Source organism: Carassius auratus, chromosome 37 (genome assembly GCF_003368295.1).
Source record: "Carassius auratus strain Wakin chromosome 37, ASM336829v1, whole genome shotgun sequence".
NCBI lineage: Eukaryota > Metazoa > Chordata > Actinopteri > Cypriniformes > Cyprinidae > Carassius > Carassius auratus.
Window position 1 is genome coordinate 5,185,645 of NC_039279.1, and position 19,628 is coordinate 5,205,272.

The 19,628-nt window shown below is 38.1% G+C and overlaps 3 protein-coding genes across 4 annotated transcripts; 2 read left to right on the forward strand and 1 right to left on the reverse strand.

Moving 5' to 3' along the window:
* LOC113055957 (tubulin-specific chaperone C-like) lies at positions 1-1,436 on the reverse strand. The gene has a single exon (XM_026222350.1). It carries the CDS (start codon positions 1,240-1,242, stop codon positions 193-195), a length of 1,050 nt encoding a protein of 349 aa, XP_026078135.1. The 5' UTR covers positions 1,243-1,436; the 3' UTR covers positions 1-192.
* Positions 1,437-1,933: 497 nt separating this feature from the next.
* LOC113055958 (BRD4-interacting chromatin-remodeling complex-associated protein-like) lies at positions 1,934-11,341 on the forward strand. 2 transcript variants are annotated; one of them, XM_026222351.1, is made up of 11 exons: positions 1,934-2,509; positions 4,945-4,990; positions 5,099-5,147; positions 5,229-5,294; positions 5,574-6,941; positions 7,055-7,115; positions 7,232-7,316; positions 7,425-7,570; positions 7,670-7,764; positions 7,880-7,982; positions 8,383-11,341. In XM_026222351.1, exons 2-11 carry the CDS (start codon positions 4,950-4,952, stop codon positions 8,841-8,843), a joined length of 2,475 nt encoding a protein of 824 aa, XP_026078136.1. In that variant the 5' UTR covers positions 1,934-2,509; positions 4,945-4,949; the 3' UTR covers positions 8,844-11,341. The 2 variants fall into 2 exon arrangements, with proteins under 2 accessions (XP_026078136.1, XP_026078137.1); XM_026222352.1 differs by lacking the exon at positions 1,934-2,509 and adding an exon at positions 2,520-2,772.
* Positions 11,342-13,214: 1,873 nt separating this feature from the next.
* Positions 13,215-16,184, forward strand: LOC113055959 (protein FAM104A-like). The gene is made up of 4 exons (XM_026222353.1): positions 13,215-13,322; positions 13,842-13,965; positions 14,430-14,541; positions 14,876-16,184. The coding sequence occupies exons 2-4, from the start codon at positions 13,949-13,951 to the stop codon at positions 15,125-15,127; spliced, it is 381 nt and encodes a 126-aa protein (XP_026078138.1). The 5' UTR covers positions 13,215-13,322; positions 13,842-13,948; the 3' UTR covers positions 15,128-16,184.
* Positions 16,185-19,628: the final 3,444 nt, after the last annotated feature.

Sequence of the window (19,628 nt, forward strand, 5' to 3'; positions counted from 1 at the left end):
TGTAATCGAATCAGACTTTATTATTCTTTACAGCATTCAAATAATTGTATTCATCATTGCTAATTTTAATTTTAATAAATTAATTATCAATTCATTTGTAAGTCAGGAATTCTAGAACAATTATTGTTTACAGCATCTCAGCTTTAGCGTCATATTGACTAGGCACACAATAATGTAATCAGATTATAACTGTTAGGATTCTTGTCCCACAACATCCCAACTACATATTCTCTCAGTCTCAGGAATGACAGTCCAGTTGGGTGAAGGTGTTCCAGCAGCAAGCCAATTGAAATCATCCACTTCTCTCCAATTATTTCTGTTTGGATCAACTCCAGCTACTTTGAAATGATCCTCAATTCCTGGATAACTCCATGCAAATGGGGCAAACTGGACCCCATGACAGTCCTCTATAATTGCCCGGCTGGTCACATGCAGATATATCCGAGTGGCAGTGGTGTTATGGGTGCGCAGCTGCTGACAGGGGAATACTAAAGTGCTGTCGGTGCACTGGTCTACGAAAACAGAGCTGGAGACTGGCCCGCTGAGGATCTCGCAGCCGCGGACGTTCTTGATGTGCACAGTGCTCGGACAGCCATAAAGCCTGACTTTACAGTTAGTGAGATGAGATAACAGAACATCACGTTGCTGGATCTCCTCAGCTTGCTTGATTAAGACTTGACTATCAACATTAGAGAACCCACACTGATTTACAGAGACAGCAGCATCCACCACTACAGTACCAGCCGCATCAGATTTATCTAATGTTTGTTGATCCGGTGGGGGCTGCTTACTTGCTCCGGTGTTCCTGGATCTAAAGGCAAATTTCTTTTTAGGCAGCAGCTCATCTCTTTTCTCAGCAAGAGAGCTCTGGAGCTTCTGCAGGGATGCTTGCGCCTGTCTTATTTCATACTGCGTCAGAAACATCATGCTGTCATTGAAAAACTTCTGGAGCTGTTGGATTTTCGAAGTGGCCTCTTCCAGTGTGTTTTGGGATTTGTCGCGGTCATTATGGTTACAGCTGGAGAGCATCTCCTCGACTGTTGTCTTCTCATCATTAAAGGTGGACGTGAAGAAATCGCTCTTTTCTTCTGTTACGGTCTGGCTCTCCTTGACGTTTCTCCGGCGCTCTGCCTCCTCCAGTCTCGCTTGATCTCTTCGTAATACGCGTTCGGGAACTTTGATAGCTGCATTTGATTCTCCGTCATCATTCCCCACATTAACGTCTACTCCCAGGGCTGCCATGATGCTTCTCAAAACAGGAGTGGTGAACGCGCATTGATCATGTGACGAGACGTCTAAGTGTGCTTATCGACGATTGGACTAAGAATCAGTGCCGTTAGCAACGCGGCGTTCTATTGGAGCATTAAATGTTTACGTTCATAATAAACCGATGACTGTTTTCCCATACATAATTTAGAATTTATTACATTGACTTTGTTCAGACACTGATGATACATTTTCTTCTGTCATATTTATATTTGATTAATAAATTATCATTGATGTGATATGTATTATTTAAATGTTTAAAAAACAACAGTTGATTTATTTAAATTACGTTTATGCATTTAGCAGACGCTTTTATCCAAAGCGATTTACAATGCATTCAGGCTAACATATTTTATATATAATTGCAATCGCAATTTCAACATGACCTCATTACTGTAGATAAAAATATTTTATTTGTACAATTTGCCAACTGTATTATTATTATTATTATTACTATATCGCCTGCAATTTGTTGATTTGCTTTTGAAATTTTGTACATGGTCAAAGTCTGCATTGTAAATAAAAATCAACTCAGCATATGTTCATTATTAGTTTTGAATTAGTAAAAAAAAAAAATATATATATATATATATATATATATATATATATATATATATATATATATATATATATATATGATCAGTGTTTTCTAGTTTAGTAATTTGTCATGTTAGTTTTAGCACTTAAAATTATTATTCAAACCCTAAAATATTACTTGTCCTTATTTTATTTCATTTTGAAGTGATGAAAGTGCTCGTCAATAAATTTTTGTCGATTTTATTTTTTGTTTTTAATTTAGTTTTTGTTACACTGAAACACTCGCCGGGGAAACAATCTCCTATATTTGACATGATCACATTCAGAAGGATCCAGTGATGTATTGTTTATTATTTTAGCTTCGGGTTCACACTTGTGGGTGACGTGTGATCTCAGGACACAAAGGTGTGGTCGTTCAGGATTCTCCGCCCCCTGTCGCTTGTTACAAACAATTTTTATTCACTAATTCATGTCAGGCTTTTGAAGTGATTAATCAAAACAAAAGCTTTAAATTATATTTTACAGAAAACGCATTTTCAATAGCAAACCACGATTTTAGGAAAACCCCTTTCTTTCCAGTCTAGAGCCCTATGGAGTGTAGTGCACTATGTAGTGCTGCTGCCTTCTGCTGGAGCCGCACTGCTCCAGCGGCCCGTGCAGAGATGGCGAGGAAACCCCGTGGACACGGCACTGCTTTTTCATGACGGTGAGTTTCCCCTTTGAGTGTATTATAATTTTGTGATAAAAATTTCAAGGAAAAAACACACACTTCCTCCCCTTCCTTCGGGGAGGGAAGAGCAAGCGTGGAGAGAGAAAAATCTATCTGAGACTGAGCGGCAAGGACAGTGAGGGAAAATATATATGAGTGGGAGAGGGAGAAAGAAGAAGAAGGAGGAGGAGGAGGAGGAGGGGGAGCAAATTAAAAGTTGCCAAATGGAGATATTGGGTTTCAAGAGGAGTGAGACGGGAGTAAGGGTTTGCCTCTTATTCAAGTCGTCTTTTGTGTGATGCAAATTCAAATAAATATTTATGCTTCGCCAACGATCTGTTCTCCGCTCGGTTTTTGCTCGACGAATTCAGCCGTTTCTTAATAGGTGGTGGTGGGGGGGGGACGTCCACAACGTCAAGAAGGCCATCAACAACCCGGAGCACGAAGAATGCTTAGGACTCGCGTGATGATCCGCTTTGACACCCCTTCACAAAAACCTAAGACACCCTTGCCAGTGTTAGACGAGCCGTCCGATGCCGAATAACGTACGCGTTTCGTCGTGCCGCCCGTCCTGCGCGACCGCTCCCCGGCTGTCACATTATCGAAAAGACGCCTCTAGAAGAGGATTTTCGAGCCGTGCGATTAAACCAGGCTCTCCAGCCTCGGTCTATTTATGGATAAAGTCCCCGTGTGTTTCTAGCTGTTACTTCCAGCGAGATTAAGGCGGGTTTTGTGCGTCCTGCCCTTGCGCCATGGAGAGCCTTTTTAGTCCTCCCTGTCGTCCTGTTTGACAAGTGAATCAGTAAAACGCGTCGCATTGCTTCAACAGAGTTTAACTGTGTATTTTGAGGGGTTGCTGGTTTCCTACGTGTCTGTTTTCCGCCCCTTTGACTTAACAGGCAAAGAGGATAGATAGGTTTTTTTTTCTGCTAGAGAGGAAGACAAAAAATATTCATCTCCTCCCTCATGTGGCTTGCTAAATTGACTACATGCTTAAAGGAATACAAATATACCTCTTGTGTTCAATTCGTCGTAGTTTATAATAACCCATCATTGCATGTATACGCACGAATAAAAAAAAAAATATTTTTTTGATGTTGTTAAACCAAGATATACGAAAGGGCCTGATTAATCTGTCATTTTTCCTCCATTCAGATCGCACTACACGGATAGTGCAAGTTTAGTAATCGCTTGTTATAAAATGTTAAAAGTTTGGAATGCAAATAGCATAAAATATTAATATTGAGAAGCTGCTAATTCTTATAATCACTCGAATTTATTTATAACCTTCGGACTGCTCGAGTTTCGTTTTCGTTCTTGTGTGCATGCTGTGTAATTGTGAAATAAAGAGCAACATTCGCAATTGTGGACTTCACAATTCAGTTCACTAAGTTCACTAAGCTGTTTTTAATAACGTGTCGTTGTTTGTTTTGGAGAAAAAAAGTGTCCATCGAATGATGTTCAAACATGTAACCAATATGGGGAAAAACACAACGCATTTCATTCCCTCACTAGCCTTGACCATAAAATGTGTTATAAAACATTAACAGACGCTTGTTAAGTTTGAGTGAACAATCAAACCGGCCAAACATGTTTCACCCATCCCCCACAACGCGTCCTTTGTCACATTTCCACACATGCATATTCAAGTTGTTCATTTTCCTGTGGCTACTTTACAAAAATATGATCTGAAACTACAGTCAAGTAGCGTTTTACCACTGCACAAGTACTCTGCGTCTTAATGTCTTTTGTCTGTCGGCTGTGGCGCAGTTTCAATAACCAGACGCCATTTTAAAGTGTCTAGCTGCAGCAGAGAGCACGGCCATCCTCTCTGTCACACAGTTGTCTTAGGTATTTTTAAACATAGACATCATATTCGCGTTGAAATAAAACTGCAATGCATATTAGACAGTTGTACTGTTCAAACATCACTGTTCATGTGTTTGGTGCAATGTCAAACAGTTATAACTGTTTAATACACATGGATATAATGTGATTTTTACATAATTTTTCTCTGAAAATAGAATGATGTCACAGGGTGCCACTTCTTAAACACTAATATTAATTGATTTGAGTTTGTCACATGTATGTGTATTGACATTGGTAACACAGAGTTATTACAAAAGCCATTGCCCATAGTTTGGCCTATTAATATATCTAATTAATTATTTTACATGAATTTAATATTATACATTAAGGCTTAACCTATGCTTGAATTTACAAACTATTCCTGAGAATGTTGATTGACAAACTGGGGTCGAGATTACAGGGATTTGATTTTGTTTTAGAACATTATACACGCTACATTTATTGGATCCTTCGTATACAAATTATATTTCAGCCTAGTCAAAGTTAGGGCTAAGTCTTATTGTAAGGAACCTGTATGTTGAGTCCATTGAAAAATCTCTAAATCTGTAATTACTGTGTTACAGGTGTAATGGATGATGAAGACGACCGCCGTCTTCTGGATTTTATAGGGTAAGCAGATTTTGATAATTTGATGATTATAGTTTAAAGAGCTATTGGCACAGTTTTTACCCATCAAATGTAACAGATGTGTTTTCATGAACTGTTTTATTTCAACAGAGATGTGCAAGCGTTAAATGAGTATCTTCATGGTTCAAATAGTAAATCAGTAAGTATGCTTAGAATATATCATATTTTTGTTTTAAGATTGAAAGGTTATTGACAACTTTCAAATTTGACATTCAAACAGATTGGAGAAGATGATGTGACTAATGCAGCATTTGGGTCGGCCAGTTCATTCTTCACAAGTGACACAGTGAGTATAGTCAAGGAATGTCAGTTCACATGGTGGCCTTATTTGAAGTGACTCTGAGCAACTATTTTGGACATAAAGACCAGCTCCTATCTACTAGAATGGGAACTTATTTTAAAACTCACATTTAAATAACATATATTAAATGCTAAACGAAAATCTGATATGAACTACCATGTAGGTCTTGTTTCTTATGCTGAAACGTTTATAGTTTGCAAGCAACTTGGGTATCTAGAATGGGATTTAGAAAGACGTCTAAACAAAAACTGGTTTTCTACTCAGGGTGGCTCCAGTGAAGGACTCAAAGATGACCACAGTCATTTGGGAGAATTTGGTGAGGCTGATGGAAGCAGTCTTTCGTTTATCGAGGATGACCTCGACAGTGAAACCTCACACGATGGGGGCGATCTTGGGGGCGAGGACCAACCCTTTGACATCCTTCAGAAGTCATTGCTGGAAGCAGATATTACAGAGCAGACATTGGCTCAAGAAGCCCTTTTGGACTCCCAGCCATCTCTCATTCCAACAGCTACCGCCTTCCCTCAGCAGCTGGTCTCTGGAGGGTTTGGGGGTGTCGCAGGTCCTGGTGTGGTGGCACCATTGGCACAACCTCAGGCTTTTATACAGCAGGTTCCCCAACTACCCATACCAAACGGCCCCGCTGGACACATCCAGGTAGTGGGATCCTTCAATGGCAGTGCCTCCTCCATGATGACTCTCAACAGTTTGGAACAGTCTCAGATCCTGTTGAGGCCAAGTGGAAATGTAGTGACAAACAACAGCGGGCAAGGTACCATGTTCGCCCCTTCAGCAGCTGGTCAGGTGTCAATGTCCTTCAATAAAGGGACGATACCTCTACAGAATTTTATCATCCAGAGAGGCCCTATGCAACAGACATTGGTTAGACCCATTCAGCCTAAACCCTTACAGACAGGGGGACAAACCCTATACAATATCAGCAACATTGGGCTTCAACCCAACACCACCACTACTGCAAATTTTGTCAGTAGCCCCTACACAGCCAGCGGCTCTCCTCAGTCTGCTCAACAGGTGAAAGTGGTCAATCCAGCCAGCAGCATTGTAATGCATTCACCTCTGGGGCAACAAGCTCAATCACAGTCCCAGTCCAATCTGCCTCAAGGGCAGTTTTTGGTACCCACGTCTATTTCCCTGACCTCTGGTACGACTGTTCACGGCTTCCAGGCTGTGAATGGGCAGGTGTTGCAAACAAACACTCAAGTGAGCGAGCAGTCGTCAATGAGCACTACCACCTACTCCATCCTCACCAATCAGAACACAACAGTACAGCTTATCGCTGGGCAGAACTTTTCAGCTGGAGGGCAGCTGATAGTCAATCAAGGATTGGTTGCTGGAGGTCAAATAGACCAAGCTTCAACGACACCTGTTGTACAGGTGTCTCAAAGACCTGTTGCAACGGCCAAAGTTTGGACTGCCAGCGCGTCGCCTAGCCCAACCCCTGTACAGACATCACAGGCTTCAGGCCACCTCACCATGGTTAGTTCTGGCATCCAAGGCTCACAGGTTTGTCAGCAGTTATCTGTGACCCCAGGACAGCACCTCCTGATGCCCGTGGCCCAGAACTTTCCAGCTGCTTCTGGTGTTCAGGAGTTTCAAGTCTCTTTAAACCAGGTGAAAGATTTTTGGATCAACTGATCTACTTAAACTTATTTATTGTGACTTTGCTTGCCTTTGCTTTTAATGTGATTGCTTCATCACATTTGAATATTTCTTCAATTTAAAAGGACACCACAGCAGCAACACATAGAGGGCAAACACAATTAGTTAATCTCCTCGGTACCAAAGGTAAGACTCCTTAGAAACATATTTGTTTCTGTCAGTGACCAGTTTTAATTTATTTATGCATTCGTAGTCATCTCTTGCATCACTAAAGTTTTTTTCTTTATTTCATTAAATCTTAGCTGTGAAAACACTCACTCCTATCAGTCAGGAATTGCCTCTCACACTGAAGCGACCTGCAACTCAACAGCTTACTCGAGGAGAAATGTGAGTGCCCAAATTGTACTCTGCAACCTGTTACAGTTGGTGTTTTCTGCACCACTAGTGTCTACAAATAGTGAAATAATGATTGTAACACTGGCTCTTATTTTACAGGGTTCTCCAGCAGTTAAGACGAGATCACAGTGGAGTCATGTCTTCAGAGCGGACGCCCTTCACTTCATTCAATGATGTCATTGACAGATTACTGCCCTATCATGTTTTCCAAGGCTCACCACCACGAGATGAAGATTTCACCAAAGGTGCATTTTCAACATTTCCTCAACATATTTAATATTTAAACACAGATGAGTGTTGATTAAATATTACCTAGGTTCTGATGGCCATCTTTAACATTACAGTTGATGAGGAGTTTGAGGCAGTTGCTGTACAAGTGTTAAGCAGAACGCAGGCCATGGTGAACAAATACAGGCGCTTACTCATAGTGGAGGCAGAGGTAGGTGTAGAACACAGCACTTTAAATAATGTACAAAAGACCTATTATTAGTAGGTTATTACTCTAATATTATTCCCGTTAATGCAAAACTGATCACTGCTTACTGCTCTTTCAGAGGTCCAGCCCTTCATCAGAAATGGTGATGATTGACAGGACTTTTAATCAAGAGGAACGGGGCAACTTGACCCAAGACAAACGAATGATATTAGTGGATCCAGGTAAGAGATGGAAGCCTGGTTGTATTTAGCCATTTTCACTGTCTGTCATTGCTATTAAAACCTAAGTTGAAACATTTCTCAGATATTGTGTTTAAAACCATGTTGACGTAAAGTAAATTCCCAGTGTTTCCAATTAACTTTATTTTGGTTAAATACAGTTGAGTAGCATTTGCTAATAAAATGTGTTTTTGGAGTTTGGTACTCACTCCACCTTTTTTTTGAAATACTGTATGTGTGCACATCAGTTTTGTTATGCAAAGTATCACATGCATAATTATATACAATTGCCAGAGCCCTATAGAGTATAGTTTAATAAATGCAACCAAAATGCAATGTTTTACAAATGTTTTGCGCTTGAATGGTGGTATGTTTGTAATGTTTCGTTACATTGCTCTCTCAGATGGCTTCCTGGAAGACTTCTGCTGTGGCACTAAACTGAAGATCCAAAGTCCAGAAGTTTTGACCCCAGCCGCCCATGAGGGCAATCCCAGCGTAATGGAGACCTCCCCAAAGCATTCCATAAGTCACACCGGAAGAGATGGGCAGGGTATGAACAGCCACACAGAACCTGCTTACAGGACAGAACCTCAACAACCAGGAATAGAGGAACACAGAAGAACTCCCATCAAGTGCATACTGGATCTAAAAAAAAAGAAATCCAACAACCTAATCAGCAGCAACAGTCAACATGCACACTACCCTACATCTCCCATCCAATCACAGCATAGCTCCGCCCAAGGCTACCCTCCGAACCTGGTGCAGGGTCATGAACAGCAACATCCCTCAGATCATAGTCACGCCCCATTGGCTGACACTGACTCTGTGCTTGAGGCTGCCGTGAATAGCATCTTAGAATGTTAGACAGTGCCATATTTATGTTTGTTTGTTGTTCCATGTTAATCTCATTTCATTTCATGCCATGTGTGTGCAAGCGGAACTCCACGGCATGTGTGAATGGACGTACATTGGCATTATTGCGGGTTAAAATGCACACAACGGCTCTGATGATGTCGAGGAACAGGAAGGTGAATCTGGTGACGGTTATACTCTAATACTGTGCCTGTTGTCCTAGAGAAGTTTACATAAGAAAGCCTTTTTGACAATGCTTCACAGGATACACTTGCAATCACACGCACATTAATATATGCACACACACACACACACACACACAAACAATCAAGTAGTAAGTAAGTGTCATGTTTGAAATGACATGAGTAGACATTGATATTTGTAGTTTATCGCTCAATATCAGAAACTTTTAGTCTAATAGTCTGTCCACACTTAAGGTTGTATGGTTGTTTCAACACTTAAGTTGTATCATTGCAGTAGATTTTGACCAAGTGATGCACACGAACACACCTGCGCGTTTAATTGTTTTTGAGCATTGGTTGTGCTCTTCTTTATTGTGGCTTACTTTTTTGTTGTACCTTACAGGTATGTGACCTCTCCACAGAGACAAAACTCACTTGTGTGGTTTTGTGCAGGGGAAAGTTAATCCTCAGATTGAGGGTACAATGTTACATTATGTTTATCTTTTTTTGTTTAATTCATTTTTTGGTTTAAATGATGCATCATTTTTATATTATTTTTTTCCTGTAAAATCTGTGCTGCTCCCTACCTGGAGAAGTTAGTTTAAAGTTTTTAAGTTAGTGTCTCAAAGAACTTGCATGGGTGAATCTCATAAAAACCTGTCACATTTCGACCCAAGATGAAAGAAAATAAATAATATTTAACAAAATATTTAACAAAAAGAACAAGAAAGAATTTTTAGGATTAGTAACATGTTTGTTTTTTGCATTGTGATAATTTTTTTTCAGCACATTTTACCTCTTATTTTTAGTGTTGTATTTACATTTGAATTTTTATTATTGTCATAAAATTCAAATTACAAAAAAAATTCAAAATCAAATCATTTTTTTTTTTAATAAAGTATGGTTTATATCTAAATAAGCGTGGATTAAAGTCAGTGCAACAATAATGTTATGTATAAGTTCATTATAATTGAAATCTATCTTTGTTTTTGTTTCTCTCACATTATCATACATTGCTACTTTAATTATAATGAAAATACATTAACTTGCATTAATGAAAACTGGTTTTAAATGTGTTTAACAGTCATGCAATAATGTCATAATACAAAAAAATCTCAATGGTTCCCCAATAGTCTTTATTTCGCTGAGCAAATATTAATTTCTTAAATCTTTCCTTTGATTTGAGATTTCTGTGAGATTCACCCACATAGATGTTGTCTGAAACTATTAATTCTCCATTGTGCGTTTATTCCCCTGCTGGTCAGGCTGTAGTCTTGGCGGTCAGTTTGCTGTTTCTGCCTCTGGTGGCAGCTCCTATTTGCACATGTGGACATGACCTTGTACTTGACAGATAGCCATGCTTAAAGCCGCTTTACAGATCTCTTCTCTCATATGAGTTATAAAGTGGTGAAAGCAGCAGTAGTGCAGTCACAGCATATCAGGTTTGCATTCCCTATGAGTACCTAATGAGTTGCATTAGGAGATGGCTGTTAACTGAGATAATGTAGATTGGTTGAAGGAGGACAGGCCCGCATTTCAACATCCAGTTTTGAGAAATAATTTCAGAAGAGGAGACTGTTAGCAATTAGTTGTAACTTGTAGGATAGAACATATATTAACTGTGCCATTGCAAGGCTTGTGAGATTCAATGATGGGAACAAGACCAAGATAATGTCAAAAACTGACCAGAGCAAAGATACTGCAATGTGTGGACATCTTCACAAGTCTGCATTTCCATTAGCATCCATTCCAGAGCTGAAGGGAAGGTTGCTTTATTTCCATCTATACATGTCATCCCATTGATTTTGCATCATTAACACTAAACTCCACTGTCTTTCCCAGCAGTTCAACCAAAAATGACAAACAGACAGAAAAAAAGAAATATTCTTCTCTCTGATCTGAGCTCTAGCGGTCGCTATTAGAGAGAGTTCTGAAAGACCTTCACTTCGAAGGGCTTCGTTGCCTTAGGAGAGAGCGAGTGAAAACCAGTTTAAATAGTCTATCATGTGTTTTAACTGCTTTTTGTTGTGCGAGTGTGGCCTTCAGTTATCGTAATACCCCATGGTAAAAGTTGCTTTTGTCGTTTTATTTTCTGCATCACCCAAAACTTGATTTGTAATGTTTGTATTACAAAAAAAGAAAAACATGAAACACAAAATATTTATACTTTTTGTAAAGAAAAAGAATGTAAAACAAAAAGTTATTTTTATTATGTTGGGTATGTGTTCACGTCATATACTGTATGTGGTCAGTTCATGATTTGTTGTTTTTGTGAGTGTTCATTACAACAGCAAAGATAAATATTAAATTCATTTTGAATAGAGCTAATATTTTGTGATGTCTTCATTTTTGATGATTTGTGGATATTTATCTATTTTTCATATAAGTTAGCAAATTAAAAAATGTTCAGGTAAAGAAAAAAACAAAGAAAAACAGTGTTGAAAAATATTGTGTAATTTATTAGATCTTTAGTCCACTACTTGTGTTCTTTGGAAATACAGCAAATGGACACTAGAGATTTTCAGAATTGCTAGAACAAATTCAGGCGTTTTGATTTTACTCTTATGGGTGGACAAGTGCTCTGATAATGGAGCCAGCTTTAGTTTCTCTTTTCCATTACTTTGAGATGCTCCCTGTTTTGGTCTTTTGGAGATCCCACAATAGCTTTTATCTACTTCGTTGTTGGATAATAAAGTAGAGTTGCTTGACTTCTATGAGACTGGCACTAACAGCTGTAATCTCTCAAGTTCCTTCTTTCTTTTAGTAAGCCATTTGCTTTTAGGTTTCTCCGTGTTCAGAGTGTTAGCTGATGGGACTTTGACCTCAGTAGTTGTGTGAAGACCGTCTGCATTGTGAATATCATCTCTTCTTCTTCCTTTAGAGGTTAGTGTCTCATCAGATATGACTTTATTTATTTCTGCTTTTGCAGTTTTTTTTTAAAATAGATTTTTCTGTCTGGAAATGGTTGCACTGAGTTCTTTGGGTGCTTGAATGCTTTTCTTGGGCTGTACATAGTGCCATTCTACAGTGACGGAGGTGGGTTTTTTTCAGCCTCTCGAAGGGCTTCCCACAATGTGGACAGTGTTCTAAATCGGGGGGATCAAAGAATTGTCAGGACTGGACCAAAAGGGTTCAAATCAAGGCTGCTTGGAGAAAGTAAGCACTTGATTATTTCCCCACGTCTCACTGAATAGACAACTTAAAGACCTTATGAATTTGCTTTATGAGCAATTTTCTGTTGTGTGGTGTAATACCTTTATCTGTTAAATACATAGACTGAAAAACAGGTTAAATAGCTATAGTTTTGAAATATCTGTATACTACTTTTAGTAGTACACTAGGTGGCCTTAAATCTCAAATTTAGATTTTAAGTTATATTACAAACAAAAAAAGAAGCCATGAGATACTAAAATGACAAATCATCTATCAGATACGTAGATTTGATACTTACCTACACTCATATTTCATAATTTTACTGCCATCTTGAAATAGGTAAATATCTCCTCTGTGTCTTTTAAAGACATTATTAAACTCTGAATTGGGAACGTTTCTAAAGCGGACATGGGTAAAATTAGATGGAATTCTACAATGAATTATATTAACTTAATATTAGTATTACATGTATTATTATTCCATGGAAGTCTTTCAATCAAATTGATTTTTGGTGTTCCTTAAAGGATTCATATACATAGGCTACATACATAAATACACAAATTATATATACGAATTACACACACACACACACACACACACACACACACACACACACACACACACACACACACACACACACACACACACACACACACACACATATATATATATATATATATATATATATATATATATATATATATATATATATATATATATATATATATATATATAAACCATTCCTTGAAAATGAAAAATAGGAATAAAGTTATATGGTCTATTTCCAAAATGTCAAAATTTGGGCCAATACTCCGGAATAATACAGAGGTTTGAGGATAATTTCCCCAATGGCTTTGCGAGGTGAACTACAAATTGACGTCATTGCTGAATAAAATATTAAAGGGGATAAAATTCTAAACTAATAAATGATTTACCAAAATCCAGATCTCAGTAGATATTTTATTTAATGTAGAAAATTCCTAAATAATAATTAATTTCAAATTAAAACGTAACGAATCGTACGTCACGCATGTTACGTCATTATTATGACAGCAACAGATGGAAGACTGAGTGAGTGAGAAAGAGAGAGAGAGAGAGAGATGGATACATTGTAACTTCAGAAAATGACAGAACTCAAGAACCATCCGTGAGAGAGGTAGAGTACACCACATCCCTTTCGTCTCTTCACAAACTATTTATTCCGTTCAAATCCCTTCGTTTGTTCTCTCGTAGGAACAGTTTATCGCTAGGAGGAAGTAAAGTGAACTACACATAGCATTGTGCTATCTGTCTTTGCGTGACATTCTGAACGCACTGTTTTTGTAACATCATTACCGATTTGCATCAATTGACTTATGTATATGAGCTATTTTGTGTGATGTCAGACAAAAATTGTAATTAACATCAGACGTTTACATTTAAATTATGTAGATAAGGTGTTTCCCTTCCGTTCTTTGTCAACCCTATGGAGATCATTTTTCTAGTATGAATGTAATAGCTCAGTTTATCTCACTAATGGATCCTAATGCATATAAGATAATCATATAAGCTTATATTGGCAGGCCTGAATTATTAGATATTAATATTCATATGTCTTCTGTACACCTGCACTGCAATGTTAACGTGCCTGCAGCTTCTCACTGTGAATGACATTTGTCATTTCGCTCATCATTAGGGAAGAATCTTGACAGATCCCTTCATTTTGCTGAAAGGGAAGCCGGTGGTCTCTGACAGAGAGTTTGTTGTGTACCCTTATTTGACTGCCAAAGGCACAGATACGACATGTTGACAGAAAGCAGGTAACATCATTTGCTTCTAATTGTGTTTCCATGCATGTTTCATGATGCATTTATGTAACACACATGCCCTGCAGACATCTATGATGCTGCTGTTGACAGTGTATGCAGGTTTAGTGTAGTACTTCATGTGTGCTGGTTATTTTTAGATGTTCTTTTAGAAGGCTGATCCTCTAGACTAGCAACTATATCGGTTAAATGAGTCTGTGTTGTTATCCAGCATCAAGCTTTGACAGCTCTTGAGCCGATGACATTTTTATTCTTAAATCTGAGTCATAATCCTGCAGTGGACATATTGATGACTAATGGTTGCAATCAATTCTGCACTGCCCCACTGCTTAAGGAATGGTGGTACTTAATACTTAGAAAGATATGTGTCTAGAATCAGCTCAAAAAGACCTGGTTGCTTAGTAATAATTATTCTATGCATGTTGAACATAGTCAAAGGTGATGATCTCTGTCAACAGAAAACGCAGACACAGCTGTGATGCTGAGGAGCTTCAAGTCTTGCCCCAGGCAAAGAGGTCTGGAGGTTATCCCTTTCTCCCTGAGTTTGGCCGTGATGTCTGGGACTCTGAGGTAAGAAGGCACAAGAGTTGGCCAGGAGCCTTCTTTCGTTGAAGAACCGTCAAATGAGACTGTTGATGTTTATTTTAGAATATATTCCATAAAGGTACACACTAGAGAAAGTGCTGGAGTATAGAGTTAAAGCCAGAATTATGAGATGTAAAAATCACAATCACCAGTATATAACATGCAATTGTGAGATATAGATTTGCAGTTGCAAGAAAAAGTTAGAATTGTGAGATTGAAAAAGGTTGTAGTTGCCTGTTTTTTTATTCCATGGCAGAAACGGGCCACGTTTCTTCTACCACCCCTCTATTCTTATTCTCAATTCCTTGTCACCCAACAGTCTTCCAGCAGTGACAGCAGTGGGATCAGTAGTCCGGAGCGGATGGCGGGAGCCAGTTCCAACATCCAGAACACTGACCAAAGAGGACTCCATGTATCCCAGGCTCCCTGCAGCCCCACTGCCCCCACCATCTCAGCAGAAGAGCCAGCCATCTCCTTGAGCCACAGCATCTCATATGATCACATCAACCGTATCTTAAGGGAAGCCCACTTCAATAGCCTGCAAACTCGTGGTCAACAAGGACAGACATAACTCTTCCAGCACCCACTGGCATTGAGGAACAATGCACAGGGGACCTTTTAGAGGGACATTATTGGCCATTTGAAGGCCTAGCACAAATATAGGCCGTCTAAATGCTTTTGTCTTCTTTCTTATAGCACTTTTTCATGTTCATAGTGTTTATGTGGGGCTCTACTTGATGTGTTGACCATGAACTTCACATAGGTGCTATTTAAAAGAAATATCTTGTAAATGGTTGCAAGATTTTGTAAGCCCTTTACTAGACGGTCAAATATGGTGCTACTGCAGTTCTGGGTCATGTTTTATTCAGACACATGCATTTGGCCAATTCTGATACCCTTTGTCCGGTGTAGAAAAGGAAAAGAAATCAAACAATTTCCTGTATTTAAGAGCTGACTAGAAACCATGTGATTATAATGCAGCCCTGCTTTGGAGTCCTTCCAGATTATCATTCTGATTAATAATGCAGTTAACGTGTTAACAGAAGATTCTGGTTTGGTTCTGACTGGAATTTAGACTCTTTCACGAAGTTTTTGGGGCTTGATGATTGCTTACATATCCGAAACTCAGGTCTAGAGGATTTCTCTCTGTGTGCCATGAAGGTTCAGACTTTCTTATGGAACTTGGTGCCAGATCCTTAGAATTTTTATATCACATAGTCTCTCTTTACCTTTAACCTTAAAGAAAAGAAAAAAAAGAAAAAAAACCAGATATTAGCACTTGTAGAGAGACTATTCTGAAAATGCATGCTGGACTCAGGTCTATTAATGTACATAATGAAGCACTCTGTCTAGGTGTAAACCAATGAGAATCATTGTGCGAATCCAGTGACTGCAAATTGAAATCCATGTCTGATATTCGCACAAGAATTTCCTGGTTTCTTTTTGCAATAATCAGAGCTGGAAATAAACAAGTTTAGATCAGTCACTGCGCTCCCTGTAATACGAGGACTCGTCTTCTATGGGGAGACCAGGATGACCTAAAATTAGCTTGCACCTAACTTAGCACTCTACAGTATCACGTGACCGCAAGATACTAAATATTTTACCTTAATAAATATCAATACAACCCATTTATGCCTGTGTTTGACCAATATACATGATTCTTTTCAAAATGGTAAACTAAACAGGAATGTAGTGCTCCTAAATCTAGTATAGTTCAGTCCATTTTAGACATACATACTCTTGAAGCTTAGTCCAAACAGATTGTATGAGGACAATTGGATCATTTTCAAGCAGGTGATCTAATTGTGTACGAGATACTGATGTACTTTAACCTACTCTGTGCACAACACTTGTACATCCCAGGCACTATACTTTGTGAGGAAAGACCTTTAGCTTCTGATGATGGAAATTGTGCCTGCAGTCACCATTGTTTTGTATGTAGGACTGTATATAATGTATAGCTAGCATATATACAATCATTGTTATTTTATTAAATGTTCAGCTGATGTAAATAAAATAATGCTTTTTTAAAAAAAACATATGTATTAATTGTTTTCTGTTTCAGGCTCTGCCCTTCATTTTAAGCACTGCAACATTTTCACACAAAACAGTTCTTTATATGTTTGCACATAAGGTAGACCTTGTTTTGGCAGGATGTAATCTGATTAAACTAAATATGGGTGTTAATGTTTGTTCTTATTTTATAAATACACACAGGAAGACATAAGTGCTTTAGGTAAGAGGAAAGATTGTAGTGCAAGAAGTAGCAACCGTTGCAGTAACACCACAAAAGAAAAGCATCCTGAGTGGTTTCTCAAATGTATCTCGGTGAATTCAGAATAATCTGAGATGCACCATTACTGATGATCAAGACTTATTCCCAGTCTAAACTCTTAATGTGAACCACTAGCAGCATTTAGACAGTGAGTAAAAAGTATGTTGCAGTTGCAACTGAAAGTGGATGTTGCCTCCATAAATACTGTGACCACATTTACATGAAAAAATATTTCCTTTACAGCAACTGGAATATTCCTGTATACATGTAGTCAGTATATAAGTTTAGAAGTCTATGTTTTTCCACTATTCTTTATTACTGGAGATCTTAGTCATTCTGAATAGTAGTGACAACAATTCAGAACACAATGACGTGCAAAATGAATGCTACCTTCAAAAGTTTGGGGTTGGTTAGTTTTTTTGTTTTTAAAAGTCCCTTATGCTCACCAAGGCTTCATTTATTTAAACAAAAATATAGCAAAAAACTATTTAAAATAACTTTTCTATTCTAATATATTTTAAAATGTAATTTATTTCTGTGATGGCAAAGTTGAATTTTCAGCATCCAGTCTTCAGAAATCATTCTTATATTTATTATTATTAGTGTTGAAAACAGTTGTGCTGCTTAATATTTTTGTGTAAACCATGATACATTTTTTTCAAGATACTTGGATGAATGGATGGTTTAAAAGAACTTAATTTATTTGAAATAGAAATGTAATTCCTGTTCCTTTTGATCAATTTAATGCATCCTTGCCGATTAAGGATTTTGCCAAAAAAATAAATTAATAAAAAAAAAATAAAAAAATAAAAATTCCTACTTATCCCAAACTTTTCAATGTAGTGCAGGTCATGAAATTTTAAAGTCAAAAAAAAAAAAAAAAAAAGTAAGTCAAAGTCTCCTATTTGCTCCAGCATTTAATGCACACATAGGAGTTGTTTATGTGACATAAAATTATGATTAATGCAAGCATAAGTCATAATATTGCTTTAATGAGATACTCAGGTTAATGAAGACTAACATTTTATTGCATGTAAACATGGTCACTTGCAGCAATTATTATATCATTATTAGAATAGAATGAAGTTATTTTCTCCCAAATCAGCACATAACCATAAATTAATGTTGCCATCAGAGACTGAGGAAGGAGAAGGCAGACAGTTGCTCACTAGATGTGTGTGAGCCTGCAGTTCTCTCACAGCTTTTCTCAATTGAACAGTCTGTGCCTGTAGTGGCTTCTACGCTTATCTGGGCATCTGACTCGACAGGAACTGGCTCAACCAAACATACAGGTTTGCTTCTGTTGACTAACTCCATTGCACTGAATTGTGATAGTCTTGGTTGTTCTGAGATCTTAGAGGTTTCCATGTTCCTGTGCTCCCCTTTTTCTTTTTCTCTTTTTATATGAGACCCAGGTGTAGTGCTGTTACCCTGTAGGTGTTGTGTAGATGGGGTCTCCTCTGATGGGATAACAGAGGTAACGTTGTCTCCTAGTTGTCCCGGAACAAAGGGGACGTTTATAGTTTCAGAGGGCTGATCTGAAAGTGAAGAGCTGGCAGAGGTTGGACATCCGGCACGGTCACATTTGGAATTTGTCACACAACAAAGCAAGGCCTCAAACTGCCTTAAGAGCCAATTAAACAAAAAAAAATCTTTTAGTCCGAGTTAACACCACTACACTGAACAAAAATTGGTATAGAAACAGTTTTTGCTAGCAGTGTTTGCCAAGAAATTGCTAATGAATTTCACAATTAAGTTTTGTGAAGTGTTTAAGTGTGATATTGTAAATATGGTCTAGAGACAGGAAATCTAAAGAAATCAGGCAGACCAGAGCACACAACGCCCTCTAGAGGAAGGATATATGTTATCAATATAAATTGCTCATACAAGTTAAGTAAAATATTAAGGATTTTTTTATTTGAAATCACTTTCTGAGTCTAAGTGGTAAAAGAATAGGAGACTTTACCATCTGGACAATTTGTGTGTGATGCTGGAGTTTGCGAGACACAAGTTCAATGACCACATCACATTTGAAAGAAAATAGAGGATTAAGACGTAAACAATTTTAGCAATGACACTGCATGCACTGACATTACAACCCATGTGTGTACTGTACATCCGTATGTGGCTACACTGATGCCGTGTAAATTAAGTACACAGATGGGGAGCATGCCAGCACGGCGCAAAAAAAATAACGACATATAGCTGGTTTCATGGTGCCTTCGCGTACTATCACATTATGAGCTCGACAAATTCAAGCAGTCGATTTCACATTGCTTTCATATGCAATTTTTAACTACCACATTGTTATTTACAATCATTCTGGTAGCACGTGAAGGCAGCATCAGTGAAAACAGGCAGAGACAATGGCTTTAGCAACATTAGCCTTACAGAGTGCCAAGAAGATCTTTTGGAAAACAAAATATGACATGTTAATTTGGCTACTTTGTCTGAAGCTGATGTTTTTACGCACGAAGCGTTGCCAATCTTTGCACAATCTTTCTTTTTGTGAGCCAGTCCAGTGTAAAATGATTAGTACAAACATTTTGGCCTTTTCTGAGACCAATTCACGATCTCAACAAATTATAATATATTATAATATATAATATTGCACCTGCAAAGGTTTCCTGAGCCATTAAAATGTTCTCTCAGTTTGGTTCACTAGGCTACACTATCATGGGGAAGACTGATGATCTGAAAGTTGTCCAGAAAACAATCATTGACACCTTTCAGAAGGAGGGTAAGCCACAAACATTCATTGCCAAAGAAGCTGGCTATACACAGAGTGCTATAT

What these genes read in the sequence shown, in the direction of transcription:
- LOC113055958 (XM_026222351.1), top strand. Translation starts at nt 4,950, where the DNA reads ATGGATGATGAAGACGACCGCCGTCTTCTGGATTTTATAGG. An exon ending in TTCAAGTCTCTTTAAACCAG is followed by an intron (nt 6,942 to 7,054) that starts GTGAAAGATTTT and finishes TCAATTTAAAAG; the next exon opens with GACACCACAGCAGCAACACA. An exon ending in AGATGAAGATTTCACCAAAG is followed by an intron (nt 7,571 to 7,669) that starts GTGCATTTTCAA and finishes TTAACATTACAG; the next exon opens with TTGATGAGGAGTTTGAGGCA.
- LOC113055959 (XM_026222353.1), top strand. An exon ending in GTGATGTCTGGGACTCTGAG is followed by an intron (nt 14,542 to 14,875) that starts GTAAGAAGGCAC and finishes GTCACCCAACAG; the next exon opens with TCTTCCAGCAGTGACAGCAG.
- LOC113055957 (XM_026222350.1), bottom strand. Translation starts at nt 1,242, where the DNA reads ATGGCAGCCCTGGGAGTAGACGTTAATGTGGGGAATGATGACGGAGAA.